The sequence below is a fragment of the Carlito syrichta genome, unplaced genomic scaffold, assembly GCF_000164805.1.
Source record: "Carlito syrichta isolate Samal-C Ts95f unplaced genomic scaffold, Tarsius_syrichta-2.0.1 Scaffold171376, whole genome shotgun sequence".
Lineage (NCBI taxonomy): Eukaryota > Metazoa > Chordata > Mammalia > Primates > Tarsiidae > Carlito > Carlito syrichta.
Window position 1 is genome coordinate 495,554 of NW_007115472.1, and position 13,131 is coordinate 508,684.

General features: G+C 47.4%; 1 protein-coding gene across 1 annotated transcript in view; it reads right to left on the reverse strand.

Moving 5' to 3' along the window:
- Positions 1 to 9,066, reverse strand: part of LOC103252810 (tyrosyl-DNA phosphodiesterase 1) — a 30,109-nt gene extending 21,043 nt beyond the window's left edge. The window contains exons 1-2 of the mRNA XM_008051403.2: positions 9,017 to 9,066; positions 7,596 to 7,703 (exon numbers count right to left, since the gene is read on the reverse strand). Of these exons, the coding sequence (XP_008049594.2) occupies positions 7,596 to 7,703; positions 9,017 to 9,066 (158 nt within the window). The remainder of the gene's footprint in view (positions 1 to 7,595; positions 7,704 to 9,016) is intronic.
- Positions 9,067 to 13,131: the final 4,065 nt, after the last annotated feature.

Here is a 13,131-nt window from a genome sequence, read left to right on the forward strand (position 1 = left end):
CAAGTGTGGACTAGGAGCCACCTGCACACCTCCGCCCAGGCCCACTGCTGCAGTGGCCTCAGTGGGGTTTCTGGAAATCAAAGGGTTCCATGGGACAGCGTGAAAACCACAGATTCAGTCCAAGCCCTGGTGTTAAAGATGGGAAGGGGCCGAGAGAGTTGAAGCAGGTGTCTGTGAGCAAGGGTGTGGCTGCAGACGCTGGCTGTCCACGCGGTCGGGTAAGAATAGATGGGCCAGCCGGGCTCGGTGGCTCAGCCTGTAATCCCGCGCCTTGGGAGGCTGAGGTGAGTGGATTGCCTGAGCCCGCAGGTTCGAGACCCGCCTGGGCAACTTGGTGAGACCTCATCTCTACAATAAATCAAAAAATTAGCTAGGCGTTGTAGTGCGTGCCTGTAGTTCCAGTTACTTGGAAGGCTGAAGCAGAAGGATCGCCGGAGCCCAGCAGGTTGAGGCTGCGGTGGCTGGGAGCGGCCACTGCACTCCAGTCTGGGCGACAGAGTGAGACTCCAACTCAAAAAAAAAGAATGGACAGGCCAACATGTGGCTAGCATCTGGTCAGGATCCTAGAAAATGTGCAGAGCCTCCTGAAGACTTCTCCAACCCCTCCACGGTCTGTGAAGGCTGGTGCTTATCTTCCTGGGCTGCCTGGGGCACATAGCCTGCTGGGAGTCATTCCTGTCCTGTGGAGTTCATGGTGAAGAGCCCTAAGCCCTCAGCTCCGCCACGCCTGGTGTGTCTGCGTCTCTTGACAGGCCATCCGGCTCTCCCCTCCCACTCTCAGCCATCACCCAGTTCTGCTGTCTCTCCTGCAATAACATCTCAGTATCAACCCTAAAACAGAGGGCAACACTAATTAGAATGCAGGATCCCTGAGGGCAGGGACCACAACCAGTTCATTCCTTGTCTATAACTAAAGCCTAGAGCAGCGCCAAGGAACACAGCAGGGAAAAAAAATCTCTCTGGGCTAAATCCCAGCTCTCCTGCCTGCCAGCTGGGTCACTCCGGGTACATTATTTATGTTCTTGATTCTTTGGATTTCACACTTCTGAAATGTGAGTGGTAATAGTACCTAGCTCTTAGTGGGGAGGATTAAGTGAATTAATATAAGAAAGTACTTAGTCAGCATATAGCAAGCACCATGCAAGGACGTGCTATCATTTATGATAGGTTCTACTCTGGAAGCCAGTCCCTGGCAGCGGCCTCCAGGTTTGGCACCTCCTCATCTCAAGCCAGAGGTACATGTATGACTAGCCATGCCAGTACACACAGGTCTAGCAGCCCTGGTTGGGTCTCAAGCTTTCCATCAGAGACCCTGCATGAGACTGGCCCAAGTGAGCTTGGAATGGGGCATGTTCTACCTTTGGCCTGGTTGCCCCAGGATGCAAGAGAGCCAGGATGGTGACGTGACCTTGAATCATCTCTAACCTGCAGACCTGAGTGTTGATAATCGTCATTTGCAACCAAATCCCTGAGGCATAGTCACTAATCCCAGTATCTCAGGGCTGCAGTGCCAGGAAGCCAAGGCTGCCCAAAGACATCAACAGGTAGCTTTTGTGTGATCCAATTTGATGTTCACCAAAAAACTCAGACAGGGGGGAAAGAAAAGATCATTGTTTCAGAATTAGAGGAACAGACATTAGAGGAGCAGTGCTACACACGGTGATACTGAAAGGTGAGGGGATGGCGGGGTGGGATGTCTTTGATATTTCCTCAAAAAGCCATAGCCAGACTGTAGTCAAGTACTTGTCTGTTTCTCCCAGAGTGGCTGCACCAGCATCTCTGCTCATCCCTGACTTTCTCCCATTGCTTGCCAGTTGCTAGGCAACCCTAACAACACTCCTACAAGGGTCAGGTATCCACCCTGCTTTCTGACCACCCACAGTGCAAAACTTCCCCAACTGTTCTCACTGGGTTTGCCAATTACACCTAGGCACTGTCCTCTACGCCAAGGCTTCTCTTAAAGCTCATCTTCTTGCCTGCTTGATCCTGTGGTAAAATTTAAACACTACATTAGTCATCAACAATTTCCCTCACAACAGACTGCTCATCGAACATGGGACGATTTCATGATTGGATCTACAGAGATGGAAAGAAAATCTTATAAAAAATACAAAAGTAAGCAACTATATAAAAGAGGAAATAGCCAGTCAACAGAGCATTTTAGTAAGTTCAAGCTAAGCTGTGAGTTAAGTGTCTTTGAATATATACATCTGGCTGAACATACTTGTCTTAATTCAATAGAATTAAATATGACCAATTTTCAAATTAGCCATGTATTGAGTTAAGAAAAGGCTACATATCTGTGAACAAGTCTTTGGGTCACATATTTTTTTTATGTCACCGTGTCATCCATGCAAAACTGAGAAAGACTTTCTAGAGTGCCTTTTAAAATTCCAAGAGGCCCAATGACTAGAAGCCCTAAAACCCAAGCAGTTACCTCATGGTGAATGCACACAAATTACTAGGAAGCGTTCACATATTTTCTCTGCCGTTCTTAAAGCATCCTCAAACGGCAATAAAAGCCAGGATTATAAATGAACTTCCTACAATTTAAGAGGCAAGACTGGGAAATAGCCATCTCAAGTGAGCGCTGGATCTCTAGACCCACCTTGGGTCATCCCCTCCATGAGCCATTGGCCAGTGGGTGACATCACATCTCATGACCCTCAGCTTGAAAATGCAACAAAGCATCAAAGCTGTCATCCAAGCCACAGGCAGCAGGGTTTCCAAGGCTGAGGGGCAGGTGGCTAGGGAGTAGGACAGAAAGACAGGTCTCTTCCTTCTGCTGTGAGCCTACTATCTACTGGAAAAAAGCTTTCTAAGTCATCCAACTCAAGCATTTGTTGGCTGTTGGCCACATGCCATGAAGTGTCAGATGTGAAGGACATGAAGATGATAAGACCTGGCACCTGCTTACAAGCAGCTTGAGACATACAGAAGCAAAAGGGATCCATGAAGAAGCAATGGGAAGATGTAGAAAGGACCGAGCGAAAGTGCTATGAAGACACCACTGGGTCGGTCGGGCTACAGAGAGTTTCCCATGAAGGGGATCATTTGAGAGCAAATTTGAGGAGGTATACTTATCCTGGAATGTACAGGGAAAAAAAAACAAACTAAAAATCTCAAAAGCAATCTGAAAACAAACTGTAGTTAGGTTAAGGGGGATACCATTCATTTATTCATTCAGTTTTCTGAGCCACTACAGGTCAGGCACTGCATTGGCCAGTCTGGCAGAAAACAAAGCATTAAACGAATAATTACCAAAAGTCACGATGGGTATTTTGATAGGAAAAGAAGTCTGGTAATTATAAACTCATTTTCTCTTAGAATAGAACAAAAACTTCTAATGCAGACAGTAATAAAACAGAAACATCATTAAAAATGGCTTTAGCAGCCGGGTACAGTGGCTCATGTTTGTAATCCCAGCACTTTGGGAGGCGGAGACAAGAGGATTGCTTGAGTCCAGGAGTTTGAGACTAGTCTGGGCAACTTGGCGAGACCTAGTCTCTAAAAAAAAATAAAAAAAAATTAGCTGAGTGTGGTAGTGTACACCTGTAGTCCCAGCTACTTGCATGGCTGAGGCAGAAGGATCACCTGAGCCCAGCAGGTCAAGGCTGCGGTGGCCATTAGCATGCCACTGCACTTCAGCCTGGGTGACAGAGTAAGACTCCTACTAAAAAAAAAACAAAAAACAGGCTTTAGTGCAGATTTTACAATTCTCAGTGATATGGTAACTATGGCAACTATGTATTAAAACATGACCCAGGAGAGCCATGAAAATCGTCTTCAGTCAGAACCTCAATCACAACACACGAGAGTGGGAAGCAGAGATTATCATGGCTTGTTTGCGAGAATAAAACAGAAGATGAACCCAGCGTTGGGCGGCGCTTTTATAAGAGCCCAATGCTGTCCTTCTGCTGCCAGTTTTCACAACCATGAAACGTCAGTAGGATGAGCCACCTCCCATGCCCAGGACGCAACTGTCCCCTATTTACCATGGGTAGAGAAACCACAGGACCAAGATGTTATGGACATAAGACAGGGGCCACGTGGGGTGTGCTTCAAGGGGTGAGGTTTTTGGTTTTTTTCTTTTGAGTTGGAGTCTCAGTTTGTCGCCCAGGCTGGAGTGCAGTGGCACACTCACAGTCACTGCAGCCTCGACCTCGACCTGCTGCGCTTTGGTGATCCTTCTGCCTCAGCCTTCCAAGTAGCTGGAACTACTGATGAGCACCACCACATACGGCTAATTTTTGTGACTTATTGTAGAGATAAGGTTTCACCAAGTTGCCCAGGCTGGTCTCGAACCTCCGGGCTCAGGCCAGGCTGGTCTCAAACCCACGGGCTCAGGCAATCCTCTTGCCTAGGCCTCGCAAAGTACTGAGATCACAGGCTGAGCCACTACGCCTGGCCAAGGGATGAGTTTTTAAAGATCTTTTGGATTCTGCCACTCTTCTTTTTGCAAGTCAGGGTCTCACTGTCGCCCAGGCTGGAGGGCAGCCGTGCATCAAGTCATCATGCCTGGCACCTACCACCCTCACAGGTACTGTACAGATGAGGAGACTGTGCCCGTCGGAACTGACCATCCTGTCTGGTACTGTGTGAAACATTAAAGCTCATGCTCCATCTCCTCTCCAAGATCAGACATAACGGTGAGGCAGGAGCTCCCTGGTGACATGTGGACAAGCCCCTAAAGATAGGGGGCAGGAGAGGCCAGCAGAGACCGGAAGAGCCTTTAGGGAGAGTCTGCAGACTGCTCAGAGGGGGCAAGAGTGAAAGTGCTTTCAGGCTGGTGACGAGAGGCCAGGCAGGTACCATGGGGCTGAGGAGGGGACTGGGAAAGAGACCTTGGTCTTGATAAGATGAACTCGGGCTGGGAGTGCTCCAACTTTGAGATAAGATAATAACAGACAAACAAACCCCCAAACTGAGAAAGATCCAAAAACCAAACAACAAAATCAAACACACACCAGGGAGCTGCTTCCTGGTGGACATCACTTATGCTTAAAATCTCCACTGTCTCCTGCTATGGATGGGCTAGGTGAGCAGCTCTCAGTACTTTCTAAGCTGTCATTTAAGTTGTCTCTCAGAAAGCCTTGTGAGGCCATTGCCTTACTAAGCTATAGTGTGGCCATGTGCACTTTGAGCTATAGCCAGGCCATGTCTTCTTAAGCTTTAGTCCCCTCCCCTACCTTTGGGAGGTGAATCTCCTCTTTTTTCTCTAATTTATTTTCTAAATAAACAATATTTTCTCATCTAAAAAAAAGAAACTCTTGTAATAGGGGGATGCTCTGTGGGCCTTTTCCTTCTCCTTTTATACAACAAAGTCAAGTGTGCTGCTGTTTCTTCTGATTCAGTCAGGTTCTGCAGGAAACAGGCACACGACAGCTATCTCGACTAAGGGGGCATGAGACCGGAGGCCAGTGCCTTGCTCCTGCCTGGGTCCCCTCACTGTGTGTGATCGCAGTACCCGGTCAAATCGCTCTGCACTGAGTTCTCCGGAGACGCTGTGAAACGAGTCAGTATGCACGAAGCCACAGACACACCCGGCATGTTGAAGTCACTGAGGGATGTTGTTGTTAATCCTTAAGCATGTGTCAAGTAGTTGCAGTGCCGTCTAGCTATTCCAGAATAAAGTTAAAAGCTACAGCTCCATAATGGCAAATTTAAAGTTCTTAAAATAGACTTCAAATGGTTGTAATTGACTTAGTTTGGTGACAGTCAATCATTATTACAGCAGAGGTTCACACAGGACAGAACAATCCCAGACACTAAATGCCTAACTGACAGTGGCGTTTTTTGAATTGACCATAATTCCTGCATAGTGTCCTAGTTTTACAAAACCCACTCTAAAGTCTAATGGCACCTGAACCTGTCCACCTTTCTCTAGCCTCAGGGAATCATTCACTTCTTCCCCAGGAACTCCAGTACATCCCCCCCCAGCCTTGTCCTTAAGTGCTCTGCTCCACCTGGCTGACCCTCAGGACTCCTCCCAGGCTGACTTGAAACCCACTTTCTTCTCAGCTTCACCTCATTTTCCCCGACCCCACTCAGCCCCAGCTAGGCCACACACATCTAATAGTACTTCCACAGCGTCCCTCACACGGGCTGGTGACGAGCAGTGTCCCATGCACAGCAGGGCTCCCGCCTCCTGTTCCCAGAGCCAAGCACACGCCATCACTGAACTCAAATGACAGAAACTCTGCCTTTAGAAAAGGATGACTCGGGGGTTACTTTAATCTCAACCTTCCTTAATGCCCTGGAAACACAATCAATAACACTCATGCAATTGCTGTGAAAGATGTCCACCTTTTTACTCCACTTTAAGAGTAGATATTAAATCCAATTTTTCCAGTAAAGCTGAAACAGACTCAACATTGCCACATCACATCCCACCAAGTCTCCTAGCTGCCAGCTTGCTCCGAGGACTAGGGACTTGCCAGGCCCAACAATTGAACAAGCCAACTACTTAAAACAAACCTCTCTTTCTCCAAAAGGAGATAAGTGGTTCTTTTGTTTAAAAGTTTGTTCGTAAGTGCTATTCCTTTCTTAAAGAAATAATTCACTTGGCAATACTTTAATTAGTTGCCACTGACATTGATTATGTTACGGAGTTATGAAGAGGTACTCAATGGTGGGTCAGACTAGGGATTAGAATCTGAAGTTTTAGTTACAGCTCCTGTCTGGACAGGGAACAGCATTTTATTTTCCTATAGTAAATCATCAAAAACATGCTGACAGGTAGGAGGTTTCTTATGGGGTGACAAAAAATTTCTTAATTTAGATTATGACAAAAATATTATTAATTTTGCAATGGTTGCAAAATTCTCTGAATACCTACCCATTAAATTTTAGACTTTAGATTTTATGGTATGCAAATTATAACTTAAAGATGTTTAAAAAAAGGTACACGAGAGACTCGAATGCTCATATTTCTTTCTTCTTTTTTTAAATTTGGAATCTCAACTCTGTCACACAGGCTGGAGTGCAGTGGTAAAATCATGGCTCACCGTATTGCAGCCCCGACCTGCTGGGTTCAGGTGATCCTTCCACTTCACAAGTGTGCCACCATGTCCAGCTGATTTTTAAAAAATTTTTTGGAGTGACAAGGTTTTGCTATGTTCCTAGTCTGGTCTCAAACTCCTGGGTTCCAGTGATCCTCCTGTCTCAGCCTCCCAAAGTGCTGAGATGACAGGCATGAGCCATCATACCAGAGACTGCTCAAGTTTCAATCACTTAAGGTGAAACTAGTTAAGAAAAAAAGCATTAATTTTAATATTTCATTTTTCTTCCGTATTTGAACCAATGTCAATTTGCTTAATCCCTAATTATTGAGGTATTAAATAAGGGAAGTAAATGCAAACTTGATGCAAACCTTATAAATATCTAGAATTACAAGTAAAATTAGGCGATCATCACACACTCTCCAAGGGGATTACTCTTGGGACTTCCTTAAATAAGGGTCATCTGACACAAACACACTGCAAGATAATGGTGATCAATTCACAAGTGACTCTTAGAAAGTCATTTGACATTCAGAGCAAGAGTCACAAACACATTTTCAAAATTCCTCCCACTGGAAGGTAAGGAAGATTTACCTTGTGACAAGGAACCATGCGATTCTGCTGAAATCTGGAGAAGGCCTCAAGTATGTCTTAATGTGTGGCATGGCACTGCTGCGGCCGGAAGTCTCGGCTGACCACTTGCTAGTAACAGGAAAGATATAATTCACACATCACAAAATAAGGCAAATGGGTCATCATCCTAACATTAGGAAACTGCATGGAAAGCAAAATCTTGTAATGTAAAAAACAGCAGGGGTACACAGTGCTGCAACCTGTGATATTTTGTTAAAGTCTGCTCAGGTAACAGAATAACACATACTCACTTTAGAAGGGAAGTATGTAGAGAAAGAACATTTCCCATTACCTGCACAAAGCACTATCATTTTAGCATATAGCCTTCCTGCCCTTTCTGCCACAAATACACACATGTGTATATGTGTGATTTCTATGCTTTTAACACAGGTGCATGTGTCTCCCAGGTGAACAATGTGCTCCTTAAAAGTAGGAATTGTGCTTCCATGATGAATAATGAGAAGAAGCCTGATAAGTCTGTTAAATGAAACAAAATACAAAATGGGCAAAATACAAACAGTACGTGAAAAAATGAATGACAAGAAGCAGGGGTATAAACTGGAAATACTTTAGGCAGATGCTGGCATCATGTATCTAAGTTTCTAATACTAAGATTGAGAGGACAATAATAAAGTATACCATAGACTTAGGTTAAGAGCATGCTATAACCCAATAAATATGTAATCGGCTTGTGGACAATAGCACAGCCATTTTTAGTTTTTAGTTTTCTGTCATAAAACATAACCTGTAATTGTTTAAAGTTCCAGTTAAGGGAAAAACTGCAAAGCTCCAGTTATTCTTCCCTTATCTCACTTTCCCTTTAGCAACAACCAATCAGGTGCCAGGAAGTAATCACCTAAGTTTCCAGATGTCTCTGCAACTTCCCTAGCTAGTGGACCAAGGTCAGCCCGAGTCAGGCTAGCCAATCCTCCACGATTAAGCTGACCACCAGAAGAACTACCCAATTAAATGGTAACAGAACTGGAAAGCCCCCTAAACTCCTTCTCTTTGTGTAAAAGCATAAAAGGCATCTGCTTAAGGAAATCAGAGCCTCTGAATGTACTCCGCTGTATCGGTTGTCGACAGAGGTCCAGGCTCAAGCTTGTAAATAAAGACCCTCTTGAACTTTCATCGGAATTGGCTCTTGGTGGTCCCTCGGATTGAACATTCGGCCACTACATTTGGGGGCTCTCCCGGGATCCCAGAGACCCCAAGACCCCAGTCCGGAGGGTTTTCAGGCCGGCATTCAGTAAGTTGCTCCCTGGTTAGCGCATCTGTGTTCTGTGTCTCAGGTGGAGCTCCACACTTTGTTCTGAGGTCGGCATCAGGCTAGGCGGATGCACTGGAAAGCCGCCGGCCGGGGCTTATGGGAGACGTCTCACGTCCCTATCTGGAAGACGAAGTCTTCATCTGTGGGGAAGGTCAGACTCATAGACGGTCTGTCTCTCCCCTATCGTACTTTCAGATTTGTTTTTGCGGCCGCTACTGTCTGTCTCTTGTCGTGTCTCTTGCCGTTTTCCCTTTTGTCTCGTCGGTTGTGTTTGTTGGGGCGACAGTACTGACAAGTGAGATGGGACAGACACAAATAACGCCATTAAGTCTCATGACTGAAAACTTTTCAGAACTAAAGGAAAGGGCTCACAGTTTGAGTGACGAAATTCACAAGAAGTTCCGGGATTTGTGTGCCACTGAGTGGCCCGGCTTTAATGTAGGCTGGCCACGAGAAGGAACTTTTCTAACAAGTGTTCTTTTGTAGGTCAAGAATGTCATCCTCCAAAGAGGCTCCCAGGGTCACCCAGACCAACTACCTTATATACTGGTCTGGCAAGATATAGTGGAATCCCCTCCCCCTTGGGTGAAACCCTATCTTCCTACCCCGTTAAAGGCATTGAGAATGCTCACGATGCAGGAAAAGGGGGCGGGACCTTTGGAGCCACCGGAGAGTGTGTCATCACAGCCTTGTGAGAAGCAGAATCCCTTCCATAAGCAGGAGAAGAGGGTGGAACCTTTGGAGCCGCCGGAGAGTGTGTCGTCACAGCCTTGAGAGAAGCAGAATCCCTTCCATAAGCAGAAGGGGGCGGAAGCTTTGGAGCCGCGGAGAGTGTGTCGTCACACCCTTGCGAGAAGCAGAATTCCTTCCATAAGCCCCCAAAGAACCCCTTTTACCCCGTTCTCCCTGATTCTAACTTGGAAGAGATGATTTCTCCCCCCCATACCAGTCAGCTCCCCCTAGGCCTTCAGCCCCGCCTGTGCTCCAAGCCGCTGTCGCCGCCGCTGCAGAGGCGGAACCAGGAGTGGCCAGGGAGGGGAGGCAAGGAGGAGAAATGGATGGACCAGCCGCAGCGACTCGAGGGAGAGTCGCCAGGGTGGGTGGTCCTGGAATGGGCCCAGCTGACTCCACGGTAATTTTGCCACTGAGAGTGGCTGGGCCCCCAGATGAGGCCGGGAACCAACCTATGCATTATTGGCCGTTTTCCACTAGCGATTTATACAACTGGAAAACACAAACTGCTACTTTCTCTGAGAATCCTAGAGGGCTGATTAACTTGCTGGAAAGCATTCTCTTTACCCACCAGCCTACCTGGGATGATTGCCAGATGCTTCTATAGGTATTATTCACCACTGAAGAAAAAGAAAGAATCCAGACGGAGGCCCGGAAGCTGGTTCCGGGAGTTGATAGACAGCCCACTACCAATCCTGATATTATCAATGAGACTTTTCCCCTTTCCCGACCTGAATGGGATTTTAACACGGCAGAAGGTAAGGAGAAACTTCAGGTCTACCGCCAGGCTCTGATGGCAGGTCTCTGGGCAGCTGCTCGTAAGCCCACTAATTTGGCTAAGGTATATAACATAAGACAGGACAGGAATGAGAGCCCAGCCGCGTTTTTAGAGCGTATTATGGAAGCCTTCCGTCAATACACCCCAATGAATCCAGAGGCACCAGAAACCAAAGCGGCTGTGATCATGGCGTTCGTTAATCAGGCAGCACCAGATATCAAAAGAAAGCTGCAGAAAGTAGAAAGATTAGGAGAGAAAAGTTTATAGGATCTGCTGGAGGTGGCTGAGAAAGCCTATAACAATAGGGAGAGTCCGGAAGAATGCCAGGATAAACGTAGTGAACGGCAGACCAGGGAATTAGCCAGAATTCTCCTAGCTGCCACCACCCACGACCCCAAGGAAAAACAGAAGCGGCTAAAAAAATTGGCTTCTGAGTCAGACAACAAACCGGGTGACCCCCAGCCGGATCGCCCCAAGATAGTTCGGAGAAATCAGTGCTTCTACTGTAAGGAGGAAGGGCACTACATAAAGAACTGCTCTAAGCACCCTCCCTGACCTGAGGACAAAGTAACTGTACTTGTAACTGAATAGGGGGGAAACCTGTAACTTTTCATGTGGATTCAGGAGCGGAGCGATCTGTATTATTAAAACCACAAGGCCCTCTCTCCGACAAAATCTCATGGGTTCAAGGAGCTAACGAGATAAGACTGGCACACTGGACCACTAAGAGAACAGTGAATTTCAGCACTGGTACAGTCACCCATGAGTTCTTAGTTCTTCCTGATTGCCCATACCCTTTGTTTGGGAGAGATCTGTTGACCAAAGTGGAAGCAAATCTCAGCTTTCGGTCGGATGAGGTGACAGTAACAGATTCAGTTGGGCGCCCCCCGCAGATTCTAACTATAAAATTAGAAGATGAATACAGGCTGTGTCAGGCCCATGACCCGGAGATGGAATTGGACATTCAGGACTGGCTTCAGGAAATTCCCCTATCCTGGGCAGAAACTGGAGGAATAGGGTTGGCTAAACACAGGCCAGTAGTGTTTGTGGAACTAAAGCCCGGAGCGGACCCAGCCAGGGTCTGGCAGTATCCAATCCCTGTGGCAGCACGAAATGGGATAACCCCCCACATACGGCAGCTGCTGGATGAGGGAATATTGTGGCCTTGTCAGTCTGCCTGGAACAAACCCCTGCTGCCAGTACAAAAGCCAAATTCAACTGACTACCGGCCTGTTCAGGACTTACGGGAAGTAAACCGCCGGGTGATGGACATACACCCCACGGTCCCTAACCCCTATACCCTCCTCACTACCCTGGCCCCGGACAAGGTTTGGTACACGGTATTAGATTTAAAAGATACCTTTTTCAGCTTACCGTTGGCCCCACGGAGTCAGGACATCTTCGCCTTCGAGTGGCTGAACCAGGAAAGAGGAATCAGTGGGCAACTCACCTGGACCCAGCTTCCCCAAGGATTTCAAAACTCTCCCACCATCTTCGATGAAGCCTTACATGAAGACCTGGGTGAGTTCTGTAACACACACCCCACCCTAACCCTGTTGCAGTACGTGGATGATATTCTGTTAGCCGCAGAAAATCGGGACGCGTGCTTACAAGGCACCAGAGAATTGCTGCAAACACTAGGTGCTCTGGGTTATCGAGCCTCGGCCAAAAAGGCTCAGATCTGCAAAACTGAAGTTACCTGGGCTACAAACTGAAAGATGGGCAGAGATGGCTATCGGATGCCCGGAAGGAAACGGTACTAAGAATTCCACAACCACAGAATGTACGACAGGTACGTGAGTTCTTAGGATCAGCTGGCTTTTGCCGCCTATGGATTCCTGGGTTTGCTGAGTTCGCCCGGCCATTATATGAGGTCATCAAAAATAAGTCCGACCTCATATGGACGGAGGACATGAACAGATCTTTTGAAACTCTTAAACAAGCCCTGGTGTCAGCCCCAGCTCTGGGACTGCCAGATCTGACTAAACCCTTTTTCTTGTTTGTTGATGAGTCTAAAGGAATAGCCAAAGGAGTGCTGTTGCAGCAAATAGGGCCATGGAAGAGGCCAGTGGCATCCTTGTCAAAAAGTTAGACTCCGTGGCTGCCGGGTGGCCCCCATGCCTACGAATCATCGCGGCAGTTGCCACTATGGTCAAGGACGCTGACAAAATCACCATGGGAAAAGAACTACATGTCACCGCCCCTCATGCTGTGGAGGGAGTTCTAAAACAACCACCCGACAGATGGATAAGTAATGCCCGGCTAACTCATTATCAAAGTCTCCCTTTTTTTTTTGAGTTGGAGTCTCACTCTGTCGCCCAGACTGGAGTGCAGTGGCTGCTCCCGGCCACCGCAACCTCAACCTGCTGGGCTCCGGCGATCCTTCCACTTCAGCCTTCCAAGTAGCCGGAATTACAGGCATGCACTACCACGCCAGGCTGATTTTTTTGATTTATTGTAGAGATGAGGTCTTGCTGCCCAGGCGGGTCTCGAACCCGCGGGCTCAGGCAATCCACTCACCTCAGCCTCCCAAAGGCGCGGGATTCAAAGTCTCCTTTTAAACCCAGTCAAAATCTTGTTTCAGGCTCCGGCTACTCTAAATCCAGCCACCCTGCTACCCAACCCGGATGGGGAAGGCCCCCTGCACGACTGCCAGGACATCCTGGCGCAGGTCCATGGAATACGGGAAGACCTCCGGGACTGGCCCCTAACCAACG